The sequence below is a fragment of the Microtus oregoni genome, unplaced genomic scaffold (genome assembly GCF_018167655.1).
Source record: "Microtus oregoni isolate MIOR12 unplaced genomic scaffold, Mior012 000048F_ref0000485, whole genome shotgun sequence".
In the NCBI taxonomy this organism is placed as follows: Eukaryota; Metazoa; Chordata; class Mammalia; order Rodentia; family Cricetidae; genus Microtus; species Microtus oregoni.
The window spans coordinates 9,906,071-9,928,576 of record NW_024543222.1 but is presented as its reverse complement, the minus strand read 5'-3'; the positions used below and the strand labels follow the sequence as shown (position 1 = coordinate 9,928,576).

General features: G+C 39.3%; 1 protein-coding gene across 1 annotated transcript in view; it reads right to left on the bottom strand.

Moving 5' to 3' along the window:
* Positions 1-19,790, bottom strand: part of Abca9 (ATP binding cassette subfamily A member 9) — a 71,937-nt gene extending 52,147 nt beyond the window's left edge. Inside the window, exons 1-12 of the mRNA XM_041635799.1 lie at positions 19,677-19,790; positions 16,858-17,065; positions 15,334-15,498; positions 14,027-14,130; positions 13,285-13,511; positions 9,908-10,049; positions 9,136-9,321; positions 6,434-6,581; positions 3,096-3,264; positions 1,700-1,758; positions 1,366-1,476; positions 87-262 (exon numbers count right to left, since the gene is read on the bottom strand). Coding sequence (XP_041491733.1) covers positions 87-262; positions 1,366-1,476; positions 1,700-1,758; positions 3,096-3,264; positions 6,434-6,581; positions 9,136-9,321; positions 9,908-10,049; positions 13,285-13,511; positions 14,027-14,130; positions 15,334-15,498; positions 16,858-17,065; positions 19,677-19,772 — 1,791 coding nt within the window. The 5' untranslated portion in view covers positions 19,773-19,790. The remainder of the gene's footprint in view (positions 1-86; positions 263-1,365; positions 1,477-1,699; positions 1,759-3,095; positions 3,265-6,433; positions 6,582-9,135; positions 9,322-9,907; positions 10,050-13,284; positions 13,512-14,026; positions 14,131-15,333; positions 15,499-16,857; positions 17,066-19,676) is intronic.
* Between the last annotated feature and the right edge of the window lie 2,716 nt (positions 19,791-22,506).

The following is a 22,506-nucleotide window of genomic DNA, read 5'->3' as shown; positions in this document are numbered from 1 at the left end:
TGTTCAGACAACACAAGCACATTTAATATTTTCTAGGTGATCAGTTTCACGTTCATTGTTGCATAACAGTGGACATGTTCATTTACCTCCTGCTCTATTTCATGTGGCAGAATTCCCTTTATTTTAGCAAAAAGTCTGAGATTTTCTCTCACAGTGAGAAAACCAAATTGTATATTGGACTGTGGACAAACTCCAGTGAGCTTGACGACAGCATCAAAGTCATCCATTTCTGAAAGTGTCTGATTATAGATGGTGACGGAACCTACGCAGAGAAAATAAGGAGTTACCATCAGGGCAAGGTATAAATTATGTACATCACAAGATTCGTTCAAGCATATTTTGTCTGCTTGCAACACAGAGAGGGTAAAGTGTTTATTATGCCATGTGGGAACTGGGGTTTAGATCTTCAAAATCATGTAAAACCTGAGTGTGTGTGAGTGTGGCAGCATGGACCATAGACCTAGTGTGGGGAAAAATGGGTGAAGAAAGGAAGAGCCTTGGAACTCATTGAAACCCTGAGCCTGGCCAAAACACGGAGTATAAGGTTAAGTGCAAAACCTTACTTCAAAGAATAAGGTGAAGGCAATAGGAAGAGACTTCAAACTTCCAGCATGGATGGGAGAAGGGTTCCCAATGCCCCACTTCAAGCTGAAGAGCTAATGGCTTCTGAGAGAGGCAGAGTTACTTTGTGTGTGAAGGTCGGTTGTCTGTGCCCCAGAGGAGGACCACACACACATGCTCATATGGGCAGTACTGCTCGGTTTGAATTTATAATTCTTTTAAAGACATGAAGCATGAAGTTGGGGTGGGACTGGGAGGTGCTGAAGAGCAGGAGTGCGGAATGGATATGACCCAGATACACTGTACACATATATAAAACTTTAAAAAGAATTTTTAAACTAAAAAAAAATCATTTGAAAAAGAGGTGAAGAAGTGGTTGAGAAAGGCGTTGTATCATCAGCTTCCACATGTGCTCATCCAAGCAAGCTCACCCCGACATATTCGTATACTACACACACAGAGAGTGATTCAATGCTCAGAATAGCATCTAATCTAGCAGAAATACCAATTAATAATTGAACAGTTATTGTCACTTGTATAGAACACAGTTTCACAAATCTGTATAATTATGTAACAATAAAGAAACTTCTAACATTTTTCTTAGCTTCTCAAGTGACATATGAAAACATAACATAGTATCTGCTAATGGGGAAATATGTAATTCAACATGTGCGTACACTGTGCAACATTTTAAGAGAAATTCTGATTTTTTTTGTCTTAGTAACATGGTGCAGCGAGTTAACTAGTGAAAAGCACAGTTTATCTGTTTGTCCTCGAGCTTGTCTTTGATAAGTGACCTCTTACCTGCAGTTGGGGGTGACAGTCCACAGAGTGTATTTATCAGTGTGGTTTTCCCAGCTCCACTGTGGCCAAGAAGAGCAGTGATCTGGCCTTCATATATGTCAAATCCCAGACCTGATGTGGTGTCAAAGAGATTACATTCAGTACATGTGTAGCCATGTTATAGGTGCCACAGTTCACAATGTCTCACCGCATAGACAAGTGTGGGTACTAATCTTCAAAGTAAAATCAATCTTAAAATTGGTCCAGCTGTCTGTAATAGCTCTTCTTCATCCCTACTGAAGTTTTACAAGTCTCTAAATCAAACAGCTATGTTAAATATAATCTTATTTATTACCTTTTAAAGCTTCTACCTTTCCATGCTTTCCTGTATATTCCTTTCTAAGATTTTTGATCCTGCAAAAAAAATTAAAAATAACTGTTTTGGGGAAATTGTAAAGATTGGGGGAGGCTTGATAAAATCTGGAGGCTCTTGATTTTACACAGACACAGTCAGAAGCATCCTGGGAATTCCATGAGAGGCAGCATCTCTGACAGTTGTACCTCAACAGAATGTAAGAGGAGCAGGGAGTAGCTAGCATATGAATACACACAGCTCTACACACAGATCGAGGCAGATGACTGGAGAAGAAAGCTGGAGATGAGATCAGTAGTAGGAGCTCCAATGACGTAGGTGAAGGGACTCACGTCAGAGCAAAATGTCTTGAGCTCTGGAGTAAAACCCTCTGAGTGAACTCCGTCTGTGTCATTTACACAGAGCTCGGGTATAAAGACAGAATTTAGAGTCCAAGTCTTTGACAATAAAGCAAGGATGACAATACTAATTATCACATAAGGTTGATTCCTACAGAAAGCAAGAACTGCAGAACTCAAGATGTTTGAAATGTCAAAAGAGGAGGAAAGGAAAAGAAAATGATGAAAAGCTGTGAAGAGTCTGTAGAATTGAAGTGTGGTGATGCTCTTGGGACCAAAGGAAGAAGTTTAGGAATCTGAAGCCAGCCTGAAATACATTGTGAGTTCCAGGCCAGACTGGTTTACAAAGTAAGATCCTGTCTTAAAGAAAGGGGGGGGGGGGAGCATACAGAAACTTTCTGAGTTGAAGGTCTATTATGTTCCAGATCCTGTGCAGACCACAGGCATTAGTTTCTTATATTATCAAAGCAAAGCATCAGGTGGGCTACAGACAAAATTCAAGACGATAAGGATGACTGAGATGTGTAGCTGTTGGGAAGTCAGCACTGACCACAGTTCATTTGTGGTTTCTGGGGGGTGGGGAATGTAGGGCATTAGTGCCCTATGGTCTGATCATCTCTTCCCATCTTTCTGGAACGTCTCTACCTCCCTTTATGCATCACTTATATTTTGTTTTCATGCTATCCACCAAGAAGGCCCTGAAAAGAGACAAAGTAGATTATAGAGAAAGAAGATGATAATCTTCTTTATCACCAAGAGGACATCAGAACAAAATATGAAGAGTAGACAAGGAAGACGATGAGAATGGGGATGAAATATGTATTTGTCGACCAAAAGATATTAGTAAGTGTAAATGACAGAGATGGGGTGAAATACAGTGCTATCTACAATGAGAATATCCTTTGGTAGGAACAGTAGACTAGGAGGATGTGGGTCCAGAGGGTCTCAGAAAGAGATCTTTGTACATCAGTGTCTTGCCCTGGTAGGTCCCTCTTTTGGGGCCTGTTCTCCGTGGCGCTTCCCTGTGATTTGTTTGTTACCTGATGGCTTCTTTCCCCTGGAATTCTGGAGGCACTGGTTCAAACGAGTCATTTAGTGGAGGATCAGAGTCCGTTTCATTCTCAAGGACCACGTGATTAGCTCTTCTGTGTTGAAACCAGTAAGATGACTTCAGGAAAAATAATGGGGAATGTCGATGTCCATACTTACCTATATGGACAGGTAAGTATCGGGTCAGTCACCACTCCAAGGATTGCGTTCCATTCAGCACAGAATGGCAAACCAACCTCTATGGCTCTACCCTGAGCCCACATTAGAGTATGAAAAACATGCAGCATTGTAAACTAAAAGAAAAAAGTCTTTAGGCCAGAGTGACTTGTTTCAAGAGGAACTTAAGTATTCTATTAAGATGAAAATGAACGGATAAATGTGGTACATATAAACATGAAATATTACTAAGCTCTAAGAGAAAATAAATTTGCAAGTAAACAGATGGAACTGGAAAAAATGAAACTGAGAGAAGTAACTCAACCCCAGCAGGACAAGTGCCCTATGTGCTTTCTCGTATGCAGAGCCTTGCTTCAAATAGTTTCTTTTGTGAGTTTAACTTGGAGCAAAATGGAAGACAGGAAACTAGAGAGGGGTAGGGTTTAGGAGAATATTAAAGGAGGGGCATAGTAAATTGAGGTAAAATGAGAGTTGTGGAGTGGAATACCAGGGTAGAAGGTCATGGGGAGTATGGGAGGCATGTGGGAGAGAAATGGGGCTAACCCAAAAGAAGAGGATGAGAAAAGCCATATTAGACTTCTGTTATCTCACAACCCAACTTAAAATAATATCAGTATAAGGATGGCAGAACACATACAAAATGAAAGAAGAGGGGGATTCTGAGGGCTAAGGGATTGAAGGTTGATAGGGATGGGAGAATGGGAAGAGGAGGGAGTAATGAGTGAGTTTACCAAAACTAAGAATTTATGAAAGGGCCTTATAGAAATCCACTAACTAGTAAGCTAACTTCAGGAGTTCAAGTGAAATTACCATGCATGCATGGACAATGTCATTTTAGAAGACATGGGTAATTATTGAATAAAAATTGGAATGCAAGGCATAAGGCACCTTCCTGTGAGTTATTGGTCAGAGAATCCCCAGAGATTTCCAAAAAACAAAGGCATTGATGTTATAATAAGGGCGGCGGGCTGCTTCCTGCCACCCGGCTAGCTTTACCCGAAATAATTACACGGAAACTGTATTCTTTTAAACACTGCCTGGCCCATTAGTTCTAGCCTCTTATTGGCTAGCTCTTACATATTGATCTAACCCATTTCTAATATTCTGTGTAGCCCACGAGGTGGCTTACCAGGGAAGATCTTAACCTGCGTCTGTTTGGAGTGAGAGGATCATGGCAACTCACTGACTCAGCTTCTTTCTCCCAGCATTCTGTTCTGTTTACTCCGCCTATCTAAATTCTACCCTATCAGAGGGCCAAGCAGTTTCTTTATTAGTTAACCAATGAAAGCAACAGATTAGAAAGAAATCACTCCCACATCACATTGATATTGTCTTTAGACACCCACCTTAACTATAGTAAGATCCTATTGCCTAAGATATCACACACTTTAGCAAAAGGACATGGAGAAATTAATGCCAGTTACTCAGGAAGCTTCTGACCAGTTTTCATACTGCCAAAAGATGCAGGGTTCAGACTGAACCATGTGTGTTACAACACTATTGAGCAAGATGTATCTCCTGCAATAATGGTCTAGCGAAAGCAGGTAAATAACTACTTTATGATTGGATTTAAGGTTTGCTCCATAGGCGTAAATTGCATGTCTGGTACTATAATCCTGGTCAAAAATCCCATGACTTGGAGATCATGGGCCCTAGGGAAGATCTTGGTATTGTTATTTTGCTAAATGACCATGTTGTTTAAGTGTCTTCATATCTGGCAGCAAGTTCCATTTTTTAAATAAGAATTTTCACCCCTGTGCTTGTCTAATATCTGCTCTGAACAGTTTGAGCCCCTATTACTGTTTTAAAATACATGCAAGATAAAATAAATCTCCAACTGGAGGACAAAATAAAACTCAAAAACCTTTGTGTTAAAAAAAATGTCTTCTAAATACTTACGTCTGTACCCATTTTCTTAGTTAGGGTTTTAATTGCTGTGATACCATGACCAAAGTAACTTGGGGATGGATGGAAGAGTTTATTTCACTTTAGAACATATTCATCCACCACTGAGGGAAGTCAGGGCAAGAACTGAAGCAAGGCAGAAACCTGGAGATGGCAACCGAAACAAAAGCCATGCAAGAGTGGTGCTTACTGGCTTGATTCCCGTGGCTTCCTCAGTCTATTTTATTATATAACCCAAGAGCATCAGCCCAAGGGTAACATAGCCCACAGCTGACATAAAACTAGCCATCGTAGACCTGAGCTATTCTCAGTCTTCATCAGAAAATTGTCCTTTTACCGTGGATAGCAGTCAATGAATGACCGGTCACAGTGCTAAGAGCCAGGGGATGAATGTTTAGCCCTACACGGGACATCTATATTAACAACACCATCACCAAGGCTCAGGGAACATTGTAGAAGAAGAGGTGTAAAGTATGGAAGGATGGGGGGGGGGTCTGCAAAATACTGTCTTCTAGGCATGATGTGACTACTGCAATCATGAGCTAAGAGTAGCTGTGATTATCTGCATTGGACCTAGACAATATCAAGTCAGTAAAAATGTCAGCACTGGGGGGCTAGAGGAACGCCAGGCCCCATCCCCAGCTGAAGAGATAATGTTAATGCATAGATGCTGGGAAAAGGAGGCTCATCTTTTATAGGGATATGGTTACTGACTCGTTTCCCATACTCCAGAGGATAGCCACCCCCATGCACGTGTGGAATTATTGGGTTATTTAAAAAGATAAAGGAGAGAAAGCATGTTCAAGGGACATGGGGTAAGTTGGAAGGGGAGTGGAGGGTGGATATGATCATGCTTCATTGTATGCATTATGGAATTCTCAAATGTTATCTGTAGTTTCAGAAATTTAGAAAAGAAAATGCTATACCATTTATATTCAATATATTGTAGAAGAGTAGTTCTAAACCGGGGGATCACAACCCCTTTGGGACTCAAATGACCTTCTCACAAGGGTCAATTAAGACCATTGAAAATGTCAGATATTTACTTTATGATTAACAATGACAGCAAAATTATAGTTATAAAGTAACAATGAAAATAATATTATGGTTGGGGGTCACCACAACATGAGGAACTGTATTAAAGAGTCTCAGTATTAGGAGAGTTGAGAACCACTGTCATAGGCAGTTACTTTAAGTAAATGCAAGTAATAGAAATGTATAAAATTACAATAATTTTACTACTTACTGAGTAAAATTTTGTCAAAATACAATGCCAGTACCAAATAGAGAAAAGCATCCAAAATCAACATAAAGAGGTTGGCTATGATTAGGTACGAGTTGTTTGGAAAGTCCAAATTAACATTAGAATTCACGTCGTAGTCCAAATGAATAAGCTGAAAAAGAGATACATCAAATTTTTCAAGGATTAATAAAATTTTAAAGATATTTATGATCTTAATTCTGCTAGATATTGATGGAGGAAGGTCATTGGTTAATTATAATAAAGAAACTGCTTGGCTCTCATAGGTTAAAACATAGGTGGGTGGAGTAAACAGAACAGAATGCTGGGAGGAAGGGGAAGTGAGCTCAGACTCGACAGCTCTGCTCTCTGGAGCAGAGACGCCATGCTTCCCTCTCCCAGGCAGAGGCGATTCAGCTTGGACCCAGGATGGACATAGGCTAGAATCTTCCCGGTAAGCGCACCTCGGGGTGCTACACACATGATTGGAAATGGGCTAGTCCAGGTGCGAGAGTTAGCCGAGAAGAGGCTAGATATAATGGGCCAAGCAGTGTTTAAAAGAATACAGTGCCCGTGTAATTATTTTGGGGTATAAGCTAGCCAGGCAGCCGGGGTGCTGGGGACACAGCCCCGCCGCTCTTATTACTACAAGATATCAAGGGAAAGAAAAATGAGACACAACATATATAGCTCAGGCTTATCGCCATTCATAGCAGCCACCATCTAACTACAGACTACAGATGATGGTGACATCTGCTCAGAGGAGATAAAAGGACTAGGAAAGTGGTATTTGAGACATATCTAGCACAAAAATTCATCAGGATTAAAAGGAATAAAGGGGGAAGGTGTTCTTCAGTGGGGCACTCCATAGTGAAAAAAATGGAGAAATGAAAGTTTATTAGTTGGGCAGAAAAAAGAAGAAGAATTTCAATAACATAAAATGATTTCAAATGAAATTTTGGGGAGGAGATTTAATTTCATGTAGAAATGTCCAATGAGTTTTAATTTTCAAAAACTTATGATACTGTTGAGGCTCATGCTTCCCAAGCGTAAATCAGACAAATATTAGGTTAGAAGTCTAAGCTGAGCCACATCAACCATCAAATGTCATTCTACATTTAGAGCCATAAATTAACGATCATCTCAGTACCAACCTTTCAAGTTGCTGTTTATGGGAGTCCAATAGACTCCCCGAATAACACAGGCTATTGCTGCTGTCTGCCAGAGGTTGGAGGTAAGTCCTTATTGCTAAAGGCACCATACACTTCATACACAAGGCTCAGGGGATTTGACCCAGTTCTAACTGGAAAGCCTCCTCCTGAGGACTAGTTCTCATTGTACTGGATGGCAGTATGCAAGCTGCCGAGGGAGGGAAGCAGCGATAACTCATTCTTCGTCACATACCCAGCTGTGATGCCTACTAACCACACCAATGACCAGTCTGGTAACTAAAGAGGCAGTCGTGGTACCCATACCTTGACGTTAGCCAACAGCTCTGTAATGGGACTGATGCTTTACGCAACAAGAGGGAATTCGTGCCTGGTACAGGACACCTAGCTAGCTACCTGGGGCTGGTAAGGTCATTGACCTTAGAGGAAAACCTACTGCTGTTACTTTACTGAATCAACACAGATCCAAACTGCATTTTGAATATCTATCCTTATACCCCCAGTTCAATGCAGCTCTCGCTTCTCATCAAAGGAGCTTTTCTTCCCAACAGATGGAGACCATTATAGAAAGCTACAATTAATCAAAATGTAAAGAGCCCCATTAGTTGTGGGGCTCTCTGCTGAAATTGATACACTTACAACACAACTTGAACCTAAGGCTCAGGAGACAGAAGAGAGCGAAAGAAGATTTTAAGAACCAGAGGAATGGGAAAGTTGCTCTAAATGACAGAGAACTGTGTTCATTATACTTCAACAATATGCCTAAACACGACCTGAAAAATGTCAGCACCAATAGCTATCCTAATGTGAAAGAGGGAATTCTCACAGGGTGACTACGGATGATGACAGACGAAGAATGAGTTATCCCAAAAGATGAGCCCCTTAATTGGTTATCCAATATCAAGTAGTCAACCCTGAAATCACATACATACAAGTAACACTAAAAGGATTCAGTTTGTATTTGTGGGCTTATACATTTGTGTCTCTGTGCATGTGGTGTGTGTGTGTGTGTGTGTGTGTGTGTGTGTTTGTGTGTAAAACAATGAAAAAGAAAAGGAGATCACAAATTTTAAAGGGAGCGATGCAGATGGAGAGAAGGGGCATGGGAAGGGGTGGATGGAGGAAAGGGAAAGGGGAAAATGATGTGATTGTAACTTAAAAATTACAAAAAAAATAAATTAAAAAAATAGGAGAGAGAAAACCAAAAATGTCTCTTATCTCTTAAACTTCTATCTCTATAAAGATGGGGACAATTCTTTAGTGTTTGGAGAGTATTGCATAGATCATAGAAGGAATGTGTTTAGAGTGTTGTGTACATAAATAACACGGGGGACAGCAAGGACAGTTCAGCTGGTAAAAGTGCCTGAGTGTGATCCCCACAACCCATGTGGTGGAAGGAGAGAGCTGACATCTGTCTCACAGTACTATGACCTCCAATGTCACAGCATGCCTGTGCATGTGCACACACACACACACACACACACACACACACACACACACACACATAAACAGATAAAAACAAATGTTCTTCATTCTTACCTGGGCCATTCCGGCAGTAAAGGCAAAGGGGCTAAGCAAACACAAGCTCCATTCCATAAAGGCAGGAAGGTGTCTGTACAGCGCTGTGAATCCCAGACTTCCCCAAAAGATGGTGAGGAGGAAGACGGCCAAACCAGTGAGAAAAGGTTTTTTTAACAACACACTCATGAGGAAAGCTAACGTTATCTGAGAAGAGAAACAAAAATGAACCGGTATGATGGTCTGAGGGCCATCGCTTGCACACTCAAAGGAATTTCCTATTTGGATAAGGGTTGTCCAAACGCGCCCGTGTTAAAGCCTCCAGCCAAAGGCTCAATCGAGAGGTAATAGCATCTTTAAGAAGTGGGGTATGTGGGAAGTTCTCCTGTCATTGGATACTTGTCCTTAAAGGGGTTATGAAAGCCCCACCTCTTTTTCTTTTTGACATGCTGGCTGTGACGTGAGCAACTTTGGTCTACCATGAACCTGACATGACAGAGACTGGCCAAAGGAACAGGATTAACCAATCCTGGACTAAGAGCTCCAAAATTATAGGGAAAAATAACCCAACTCAAACCCTTCTTGTTAGCTGAATGTCTCTGGCATTTGTTATTGGGACTGAGAGCTGAGCAGCACAGTATTTGAAAAGTATATCTCATCAATTTTCAATTGGATTCTATGTGGATAGTGCCTTGTGCAGATACTGCACAGAACAGAAAAGATAGAAACAAGCAATGGTGCATGATCAAAGGGAGGGAAGGAGAAAGTCGGGGGAGAGAATTCACCAACTTACCAAAGACAGGCCATAAAGGAGAAAAAGAAGGAACACCACCATGAAACCAGTTAAGACAACAATCTGGGCAGATTTCACAATAAGAGACATCAAAGTAGCCATGACAAGGATAAAGCCAGCATACATCAAACCCCAGGAAAGCCTGGCCAAGAAACACAGGATTAGTGCAAATGGTATGACTCGGTCACTCTCTTCATTCACTTAGCTTAAACGTGTGTGACTTATCAAGAGTATCTTCCAAAAGGGTAATTCCTAACAATTCATAAAACATCCTCATCTTAAAGCTCATATTCTATAAAGTAGATAATAAACAAGCAAATGCATACAGCAAATAGCTGTTCTCGTAAACATTGTCAGTTTGGTAGAACCTAGAGTTATCTGGCAAGGGAGAAGCCTCAGTTGCAGAACTGCCTAGACCAGCTTGGTCTGTGTGCATGTCTGGGAGGCATGGGCTCACTGAATGATGCAGAAGGGCCCAGTCCTCAGGCAGATGGTCCTGCATGAAAAAGTCAGCTAAGCAGAAGCCAGAGAGCAAGCCCACAAGGTAGCACTCTTCCATGGTTCCTGCCTCTGAGTTCTTACTGTGCCTTCCCTCAGTGATGGTCTCTGACCAGGGAAGTATAATCCAAGTAAATCCTTTCCTGCTCGGGTAGCTTTTGGCTTATCACAGCAGCTGCATGCAAACAGAAGGACATGAACTGGACAGTAAGAAAGTCACCGTTCTCAAGTCTGAGGATCAAAGGCTTCTAGGGAGGGCTTAAGGGAGAATCTGTGCTGCTTTTTCGGTTCTGTTCACCTTCTTTCATAAGGAAGTCAGGGAAACAGCATGGGCATTAGAAACATACTGATCACATTTTAGGCTTTGCAAGCCAAGTAACCTTTGTTGCCATCAGTGCTGCCTTCACAGACCAAGAGCAATTACACGCAGTCTCTGCCCAATATATGGCTATATCCCAATGAGAATGTATTTATAGACATTTGAGTTTCCAATAGATTTTTATGTCCCCTAAAAAGTGATTACCGCTCTTTTTTCTTTCTTCCCAGACAAGCCACTCCTACTTCACAACTTGCATAAAAGTACCTGGTCAGCTTCTGGTATAGATGATCCAGAACAAGAATACACAGAGCATCTCTATGGGGAATACAGCCAGGTAGGTGGATATGGAGAGGCTTATTTAGTTTTGATACCAAGGACAGAGGAGGCCCAACATAGGGTCCAGTAATGTCACAGACTTGGCATCAAATTTTCTCTATTCATTACAACTTAATATGTTAAGAAGCAATTGTTTAATTCCCTTACATTTCAATTTCCTCTCTAGGGAAAGATTGAGAATTAAATTAGTCGGGTATTTTGTGGATATAACATGGTGATAGGCCCACAGTGGACAGCTAGTTTCCTTTCATTTATATTAGAAAATCCTATCAAGTTCAGGACCAGTTTTAATCTGCCTGCCTTCTACAGACTTCTTAATTTCTCTCCATTTAATTTGATACTGACTGTTGGCTTGCTATGTATTGCTTTTATTATATTTAGATATTTTCCTTGTATCCTTGGTCTCTCCAAGACCTTTATCATGAAGGGGTGTTGGATTTTGTCAAATGCTTTTTCAGCATCTAATGAAATGATCATACAGATTTTTTTCTTTCAACTTATTTATATAATGGATTACATTCTTAATTTTATTCAAATAAAATATTTCTTTCCTTCAAGGAGGAAGAAAAGCCCTAATATTTTTAATCTCTCCTCATTAGATTTTTTAAATATATTATCTTCTACTGGCTCTTCATAGATTTCAATACCTTTTAAAATATGGTAAAAAAATTCTCTTCAATATCGTGGGCATAATTTTAGTACACAAAGGGACAAAAAACCTTGCATTGTATCAAACCTGCCATCCCTTTTTGAAAGATATATTTTATTTTGCATTATGTATATGTGCATCTCTGTGGGTGGGTGTGGGGGAGAGAATGTGCACATGGGTGTTTGCCTATGGAGACCAGAAACATCAGCATCAAGCTCCCCTGAATCTGTAGTTACAGGCAGATGCAAGCTCCTCTGGACCTGATCTGTAGTTACAGACAGTTGTAAGGTCCCCTGACTTGTAAGTAAAGACAGTTGTAAGGTCCCCAGACTTGTAGTTACAGGCAGTTGTGGGGTTCCCTGACTTGTAGTTACAGGCAGTTGTGGGGTCCCCTGACCTGCAGTTACAGGCAGTTGTGGGGTCCCCTGAGTGCAGTTACCGGCAGTTGTATGCTTCAGTGTGGGATGCCGGGAAGCAAACTGAGAAGCAAACCCTCAAGAGTGCCTGTGCTCTTCACCCTTGATCTATCTTTCGAGCTACTGTCTTCTTTCTTTCCACACTAGTATAGTGAACAATATCTTAGAAAAAAATAACAAATTTGGCTCAAGTCAGCCAGCAAAATGTGTAGTCTTCCTACTCAGCAGGGCTTCTCTTTGGACACTATGTATAATCTCCATACCATCTTTAACACTGAAAATACTGGTCGGTTCGTAAAAGGCAAATTTGACATTCAAATCACTGCTTTCTGACTCTGTGTTCTTTCCTGCCTCACTATCTATCTTTAATGGATCACTTGGTTAATCTTATTTGGAAATCTTGTCACTAACTATTGGGCCCTCAGTTTCCTAAGTTACATCTTCTGTTCTCTCTTGATGCTCTGTTCTCTTCACTTCTACAGCTAATATCTAACATCGAGCATTTCATGTCTCTCAACTTCCGCGGAAAGTACTCTAAGTACATTCTATTTAATCCTGCTGCCAGCAAGAAGTAGAATTATGATTGGCGCTTCACAGAAAAGAAAACTGGAATTTACAAAGTTTAAGTCACACTCCCAAGGTGGAAAGCTACTAAAGGCTGAGATGAAGACAGCCTGCGGCTTCCCATGGGGCTGGTCACTGCCCAACTGCTTGCTCTCTTGTCTCTGCTAAGAAAAGCTCAGGACATACTAGCTTTCTCTTCCATGGCCCATGTAAAGTGGGGTCAAATCATCATCATTTTTAACATAGTCTCTGAAATACATATTTCATTTAACACAGTATCCAAAATACGTATTTCATTTTCCCTAAAAGACTCATAACTTCTCATATATGTCAGTTCACATAGACGCAGAAGCTAATAACTGAGAGTCACTCCACGTGTCGTCAGTGTCTTGAAGATTGGAGACCCTTAGGCTTTCTTTAAGTCAAAGAAATACAGAAAATTCCAGTTACCAGGCATGTAAGTCCATGTGTTTCAAGCATCCATATGCCCTAGCTTAGTAAAGTATCAAGACTAAAGACTAAGTATGACATAAACAAACCTAGGGAGTTCCCTTTGTTAACATGCTGATTGGTGTATTACAGACAAGCAACTTACCAGAAAGCAGACTCCCGAAGTCCCATCGTTGCCATCAGTGTCGTAATGTATTGCCTTTCTTGGGTAATGTTGATGGATAAATAGTATATAAATGAAGAAAAGGATATAACACAGAAGAAAATTAAAAAATCAGTTGCAACTCCTCCCTGGGAAATAAAAGGTAGTATCTTCATGTGTGACCCAATAAGTGACATCAGCTCTTCCATCACTGAGTGATTTGTTGTCATCTAAAGAGAGACACCAATGAACAAATCATTATCAGCAATCCCATTGCAGCCTTGGGCTCTTTTCTTCAGTCTGTAAGAAGGCGTTAGCTTGTAGTTGTTGGTTTCCAAGATTCTACTTTAAGTCTTTCAGTGAAAAAAATTACCATTGTTTTTAAAACCCAACTGGAATAACACTTCAAGCTAGATCTTCTCTGGGGCTTCTAGTCAGAGTATCTCCTGTTTTATTGTTTATGCAGCACACAATTTACTACCCCATGATAGACCCTAAAGCCCTCCTAATGACCGCTTATCTATACTTTTACCTCTGTATTACCAGGATCTCTGCTTAAAAGTACCCATACTGTGCATATTTTCAAGTCACCAGTATCTTGACACTACAGTCTGGAAAAGAAGCTGTCTGTCATTACTATGATTAGTGGCTAAACGCAAATAAATTACAAAATAAGACAATCCATATCGCCACCTATCAAAATTCAGTATACAATGCACCTAGTTTCTGTTAACTTAGTACTCACCTCTATGATGCCAGCGTTAATGGCAGCTTGGAAGGCTACAAACCCTTTCTCCCAGAAGATTGAACTTCTACAAGTTATTTTGTCATCCATTGTTTCGCAAGGAGCTTCAAGAAAAGAAGACACAACCACTGTTATGCGACCAGACAGCACTAGTTATGGGGCAAATAAAAATCTGTAATTCTCCAAAATGTCTTTAAAATCTATAATAGGACAGTATGTGGCAAGGCATATTGATTCGGGTTGTAGAGCATGACCAAAAAGGACATACCAAGACTGCTTTGTCGACGTTCTTTAAGGTAAGTTCTTGATTATTTTTCTTGCTATTTTATAGTTATTTCAACTTTAAAATGTTTGGTCCTTCTGTTGTTTGTGCCAGAAAAACAAAGAGTAGACTCACTAACACAGAAAACACTGAGCTATTTTTAAATAAGTGGGGATAACTTAAGCCAATTTGTTGAAGTTTTTAATATATCAAAGAACAGAAAGAATGACGTGCAGCTTTTGGGTTTCCTCAAAACAGGATCTCATTCTGTAGTTCAGGCTGGTCGTGGGCTCACAGGAAGGCTTTAAGTTCATAGTGGAATAAAGAACTTAAAAGTATAATTTTCAAATAAGCATGGAGGCTCCTAAAAATAATAAAAGTGGAGCTGTGATATATAAAATATCTATCAGGCTGGAGTTTATGCCAGGACTCTGGGTCTACATACCATAGAGATGCTTGAACGCCTATGTTTAATGTAGCACTATTCATCCTAGTCAGGTATAGAGTCTTTCTTATCTATCAACAGATGGGCAAATATACCTACTTACAATGAAGTTCTATTCAGCCATAAAGAAAAAGAATTGATGTAGTTTGCAGGAAAATGAATGAAATAGGAGGTCATCATATTAAACAAAATGAGTTAAACTCAGGACAAATTATGACATTCCTCTCATTTATAGAACCTAGACTTTCTATAAATACATAAAACCATACATACATATACATAAATGACATGATTGTAGAAGCAAGACCAAATAAGAATAATAGGAGGGAGAGAGGAGAAAAGGGAGAGGGTGGGGTAAATATGGTCAAAGTACACAACAGGCTTGATTGAATATAAATCCATCACTATAAGGAATATATATATCAATAAAATTATATTTTTAAAAACAGAGGTTTCTTTTAATAATGATCAATCCATTGGACATTGGAAATTATCATGGGGGTTATGATGTTCATCTAACTTCTTCTGTATGTGTCCCTTGGGTCTAATGACATAATAGCAATATCTACATTAATATATTTTTCCTAATGGCAAAGTTACCTGAGTGGTCTCTGTGTTCTTTTACTTGTGGGATCCTCTGACCCCATGAAAATTTCAAATGATATGAGAATGTATCCTTGAAGATGACTCTCACTGCGTCTGTTGAGTAATTTAAATCTAGTTCGCTCATACATGTTTCATCAGGACATGCCACAATTCTTCTTCCTGCCATGTGAAGAAACGGAATAGTTCAGTAAAATTCCCATGTAGTTCAATGGCAGCATACCAGATTCAAGAGACTTGAGACCGTTTTATGTTTGAGTTAATTCTTCCCTAGTCACATCGTTTAGCAGATTAAAGACTCATGTGATCAGAAAAAGATAGATATATACAGTAAAGACAGACTCAGAGGGGAAAAAACTCTAGTTTACAATGTTTTTAAAAAATATACATAGGCTTTAGATAGAAAAGAAAAAGGATAGAGAAAGCCCTAAAAAATTAGAGTAGTTGGGTATGGTGGTGCATGACTTTAATCCCAGTACTTGGGTAGCAGAGGCAGGTGGATCTCTATGAGTTCAAGGCCAGCCTAATCTATAGAGTGAGTTCTAGGAAAACCAAAGATACAGAGAGAAACTCTGTCTTAAAAAACTAAAAATAAAAATAAAAAATAGAGTTAAAAACCCCACATAAAAATGGAAAATACACAGAGACTCTGGATACTGTATGTTATTGTGTTGTCTTTGAATTCTTTGACTGCTGAGGAAGGAGCAACAGCTGCTAAAAGACCATTGATTATAAATGCTGCTGGATTAATCCAACCTGTATTTTGAAAATGCCTTGACTTAAAATTTTAAGCCAAAAGATGTATTACTTTGGAGAAGAGATCTTGCTTTTGTTTCTACAGGAAATGGGATGTTGTAGATTTATTCTGGATTAAGAAAAATAAGGTTTGATCCAGGAAGCACCTCCCCCCCAAAAAATCTCCAATAGTAACAGATGACCCAGATGGTCCAACATTTCAGAGCACCTCTGTTGCAGTTTCCTCTGAGTTCTACATCCAGAACAGCCTCAAGACTTCTGCCTGAGATGATCCAGCCTCACAGAATACTCTAGTCATGACTTGACTATCATCCCAAACTTTCTTTGAATCCCCATAAGATTATCAGTACTACCAATAAGCAGGTAGTAGCCTTGAAAACTATGCCCACATTCCTAAAAAAATGTTCATGAATGTTTGTTTTTGTTTAGCATGTTGATTACAAGTTTTTATGGGTAATGATCAGGAAAAACAGCTAAACAAAGGAGAATAGATTCAGGGTCTTGTTTTACATTTAAATAACCCAAGACTCATCTCATTTTGATATAATTTATAAGGAATATTAATTCTCTTTGAAGTACAGTTGCTCAAAGGTATTACTGGAGTAAGATATTCTCCTTGATATCAAAAGTAATACCCATCCATGTTGTTAATCAACTTTAGCAATGCCAACATTTAACACATTTATTTTCAAGAAAATCCTAAAATAAATTTGAGTATAATAATAAAAGTAAAGAAATGATTTCATGAACTGCCACAGAACATACCTTTCATGAAGGGAGCTGATGCCACTTTGTTCATTATCTCGTAGACAGTTTTAGTCTCAGGAGCAAATGCAATCATATAGTTAGAATCATTAAAATCATCAACACGTCCTAGATCCATTTCAGGAATTTGAGGGGCGTCATGAACTTGATGTAAATCGGAGGACAGTTGATATGTAAGAAATACTAGAAGAAATGAGAAAAACCATTCCTACATAGTAACAAGAGAAAAGAAAGAACATCAGGCTTTCTCCCACGAATAACCAAAACAATGTCATCCTGTCATACAGCTGCTGCTCCATTTTTTTCTCTTCCATTTTAAAGTAATTGATTTTACTTTTGTCCTCCAAAGATCCATTTAATTTATGTCCAGTGGGCAGAAGAGGGCATCAGGAGGTAACAGATGACTGTGAGTCACTGTGTGGGTGCTGGGAATCAAACCCAGATCTCCTGCCCGAGCAGCTAGTGCTCTGAACTGCTGAGCCAGCTCTCCAGCTCCTACTTTGCTCTTTCATCTGCACATTTTGTGACAGGAGCATTGTTCACCAAGACAGGGTTGTGACAGCAGTTCCAATTATAACTGAAAGTGTTTCCTCATTCAACAATGCAAGGCCAGATGCTTGTCACCTCTAATAAGTCTCATCAGAGGCCACATGACCACGAGAACGGACCACTCGCTGGTATTTGAAGGGGGGGGGGCGGTATGGAATAGGTAAGTACTTCCCTCAACAGAAGCACGGCCTTATCTTGTTCTTCAGCTCTCTACACATGGAAGAGGCAGTAAAATACTGCTCACCAAAAGAATTTTAATGTTCTTTATCACGGTCACTGCGTTCTAGAACTGTAAACACAACAGACCATGTGTGAAGCCCAGTGCAAAGAATTCATTTTGCCGTTCTAGTTTGACTCAAAGAGGGAACTCTAACTAAACTCAGGAGCGCACACACAGTCACACAGGGAAACATGAAAGAAGAATGAGCACCTGGGAGACGAAGGGTTCTAGAGAAAGAGGTGATGATCAAAAGCAACTAAAAATCATTATATAAATGCATGAAACTGTCAGGTATAAAAAGGATTTATTTGTTCTTCTCTCATGGTATACCACATCCATCATATACAATTTTAGCTATGTGTATGTATGTACATGTATGTATGCATAGAATTTAAAAGAGCGAACGTTTGGAAGTGTAACAATTACTTAAAGTAGGCTCTCAGCTTTTATATTAATATTCATATGACCTTTGCTTTATCCTTAAAGCTCTTGAATATTTTATTCATTGACAATCCAAACATTCATCAAATGTTTCTTGGATGAATACACACACTGTTCATAGAATACGACATTAATTTGGTAATTCTTTTAATGAGTGACTTTAATTTGTGTTTATCATTAATTCTACAGAAAATATATATCATTGTTAAAACAAAAAGAGTACTAGTGCAATGAAAATAAAGGCCCAGCTGGGCGGTGGGGCGCACGCCTTTAATCCCAGCACTCGGGAGGCAGAGGCAGGCGGATCTCTGTGAGTTCAAGGCCAGCCTGGTCTACAAGAGCTAGTTCCAGGACAGGCTTCAAAACTTCAGAGAAACCCTGTCTTGAAAAACCAAAAGTAAAAATAAAAATAAAAAAGAAAGACCCAAATATGATTTTGTTTCTGTTGCTCTCACTGCAGCTTGTAGCTACAGTGTGCTTGCCGAGAAGGACATGATAGCTACATAGGTATCTTTCTAGTGTTGTAATTTCTTTGTGGCGAGTATCTTTTTCCCCAGCAAAATATGATCATCTTTTAAAAATCCACTAAATTTTTATGATATTTTAAATTATGCAGGTGTTTTATTTTAAATCATAAAAGTTATACTCGTTTATGTGTATAACATATTTCAACACATGCTCGCATGGTAGAGCGGTTAAGCAAAGCTCATTACTTATCACTAGCATGACACCTTTTGACAAAACCGCATGGGTTGAATCTTTCCAAACTGAAGAAAAGTCAGCAGTATATTATTACACACACGATGTGCTCACTCTGCGAATCACACCATCTACAGCACTGTGCCCTATCTTTGTCACTATTTAGAAATGACCGCAACCTTTCATTTTGTATATGTCATCACACTTTCATATATACATGGTAATACACAATAAGTACTTTTAAAGTATCTGCTGTGTTTCATGCTCCTGCAGTTTTGTATATATTTAACCTAAAGTCCTTTCCTTAAAATAACCTTTTCATGAGACGTTTATCCCCGTTAATGTCTAAACATTAAGCTTGCTTCCGTCTGTGTTTGAGAATACACCCTGGTATAAAGCTCAGTAAGATTCTTGTCGTGTAGATGTCACAGATAGCTCTGAGAATTGTTTTGGGCGTGGAGTTGTAGGGAACGGGGAGAGTGCCAATGGGAATTCTTTGTGACAGGCTTTTCTCATTTCTCTTAAACCTCAGGTTACACTCTGAAGCAATTACGGATTAAAGTTTGCTTCTTTGATGATGCCCTGAACCTCAGTGTCTATGCCCTCATGAGACCGAAATTAAAACAGATGTAAATTATTATTTCTGTTGTATAAAGGTATAGCTTCATTTTATAGGGCATGTCTGAATATGAGTTGTTTTAAAATATCTCTCATAAAGTATTTAATGTTACATATTCAAATTTTTTATGTGAAAAAAAATAGTAGTAAAGCCCAGGACCTGAAAAATTCTAGCCTGTAAATTATATCTGGGTTATATAAAAAAAAACATTGACTAATCACCATGTGGCTATCACTGAGAAAATACTGTTTTCTTTTCCAAATATGAGAGCGCATAGATTCTCAGCCATACCATCGCTGTTTCTCTTCTCATCCTGCCCTTCTTCAGCCAGTTCTTGCAGAGAAGAGCCCACGTCTGCTGACCCACTCTCAACTGTCTCTTCCTCATTTCGGCTTGTTTATTGTTCTAAAGGATGTAAAGGAGGCAAACGTGGAAGCCTGAAACAGAAAGCATTGTGCAATCAAACTAGAAGGAAACATTTGAGCAGCTGTTTCCAATTATGTGCCTACAGAAGCAGGGCGCCAAATATAGACAGAGGAAAGGAAGGAAAAAAGAGGAGGTGGCAAAATCTACTGAAAAAAATAAGAGTCTTTTCTTCAATGGAATGGCTTTTCAGAGACTAATAATAATGTCCCGTGCCGCCCCCATGAAAGTTGGCAGCTAAGCTGTCCAAGCTTTATATAGGCTGGTGGGAGGTCTCCTGTTATACCCTGTCAGTTAGTTAGTTATTACTAATTACCAGTAGTTACTACTAATTACTAGTTACTATTCAGCAGAATTCCACTACCAGTCAGTTCTGTTCCTGGGTCTGTATGCCGAGGTGTGGGTTCACCAGGGACCTGTACTCAGATTCTTCCAGATGTAGATCACTGTGACAGGGTGTTACAGAACACGTCTTTACACACACTATTCAAACAGAACTCTGTGGGACTCAGAAGCATTGAGTTGATACCCACGGCTCAACATAAGAAATCCTAAATAATACGGTGTCAACTAAGTCTTTTTTTTTTTAAAAAAAAAGAGGTTGATTTATATAAGAATATAATTTATATGAATTCACACCATGAGCAATACATATCTCTAAATAGATCCCAAACGCTAAAAGATCATTACCAAATACAATTTTAAAAGATTATCTTGGGAAGTGGGAAATAGGGATGGAAGTCAAGTATGAAATGGAACATTTGAGTCAAAGGAATAAGTAAACAAAAAGAAAAGACAGGCGTTTTGTATGTCATGAACTCAAGACAATGATTAACTCAGCCCTTTACTGACCTTTCGCAACTGAAGTCTGAAAAACTCTTACAAAAACCACTGAAAAAAACCACAGGTCAATAGTAAGTAGCTAAGTTCAAGGGACACAAAAGGACATTTTAAATAATTTCATATTGCTTCCAATGTTTGGATTTTCCACTTACATAAATAATCTCCAAGTAATAATATCATCAATAGGCTATGACAATTGGAAACTCCAATTAATACTAAATCACATTTTCAATTAGAAATCAATGCTGTAGCAAGTCTTGGTATCCAAAGCATAAAGATATATTGTTCAAGTGCCAATTCTTCTTAGATAGTTAATGTATATGGAGGAAAATATTCATAAATAAAAACAGTTGTATAATCTAACCATCATGCATTAAGTTATTTGTTCCTGGCTGTTAAGAATTAATTATTCCATTTTGCATGCCCATGCAAAATGCTATTTGCTCTAGGTGAAGAAAATATTAAATTAGCTTCAATTGTTTTGAATAGCAAATTGAGTAGTTTAAAAATAATACATTAGTTGTTAAAAACTAGTAATTTCCCAGTTGGACAGTATTCCTGCTACTCGGGGACGACAAGCATTGCACAAGTTAAATTATTTTACATATTTAGTATGATAAACAGGGCCAATAGAGTATTTCCCAAGTTTTCTTGATTAAAACTCTCAAGTCAGTTAAAAACAACTCAAAGCTCACAGAATCTTGCATCCCGATGTTTACATTCCTCGGGCCATAAAACTGGAAAGCGCTGCACACCGAAGGGGAATAAGCAGTTCTAGAAGCTTTGAAAACAGCATGAGCCAAACATGTTACATTCCTTTCCACTTACCCGCTCGCCTGGTCCAGCGTATGTGCTTTTTAGAAAAATGCTTTAGTCATGCAGCAAAATGGAAAATTCTTAGTTTTCCAAGTGCTTATTTAGCCGTACAGTATGAAATACTCAAAGGTTTGAAAAATCAAAATGACTTACTCGTAACCTCCACCGAAATGTTTGGCATGACTTTGATGCCTTTTCTTGTCCCATTACATAAGTGCTAATAGCCAGTTTAGAGGCTAACTTACTGAGGGAAGCTAAAGCAGGAATCTTCAAAAAGTTCATCCACAGATCTTTGTCCTGGAGGAGAATTCACATCTCTTTGTTCGGATCACTGCTACATCTTGCTTTGAATTTTGCTTATCGGGAACGGTTCTGTTTCACTCTGGTTTCTGAAGAGAATTCTTGACTGAGTTCAGCCTGACTGCCAAAGCTCTGCTCATGTAGTGACTCCTGAGCTGCTCTTTCTTCCTCTGCCTCCCGCCAGCTCCTCAGCAGGGAATTTGTGGTTGCAGATGGTTGGCTGGACATGTCGGAACGTTAGCAACCATCAAACCAGGAAGAAGCTGGGCTTTTTAAAAAGCATTTTTCTTTCTTTCAGATTAGACCCCTATAGGAGACTTGACTCTGAGCAGCAGCGTTCTTTAAACAAAAATCAGAAAAAGGCCAGCTCAAAGCAGAGCAGAAAAGGATTTCCTAAATTACAAGAATAAACGTACACATTGGATAAGATCATTTCTCAAAGCCCTTCATTGATTTTTTTAAAAGCTGGATCTGCACACAACAGCATAGCAATGTTTCCAGGGTTACAGGGTAGATCTGCACTTTTGCCTACATTTCTGTAGCATTGTGTGCATCCTATTTCCATCGTCATTTACGGCAGAAAAGCAGAGTAGAGAGATGTGCTCTCAGGCTGCGGAGAAAGTTCACTTAGTAAAGTGTTTGCCTTGCAAGCCTAAGGAACTGAGTTTGATTTCCAGAGCCCATGTAAGAAATGTCAGGGGTGTTACCTTGGGATCAATGTACAGTACTGGGGTGGGGA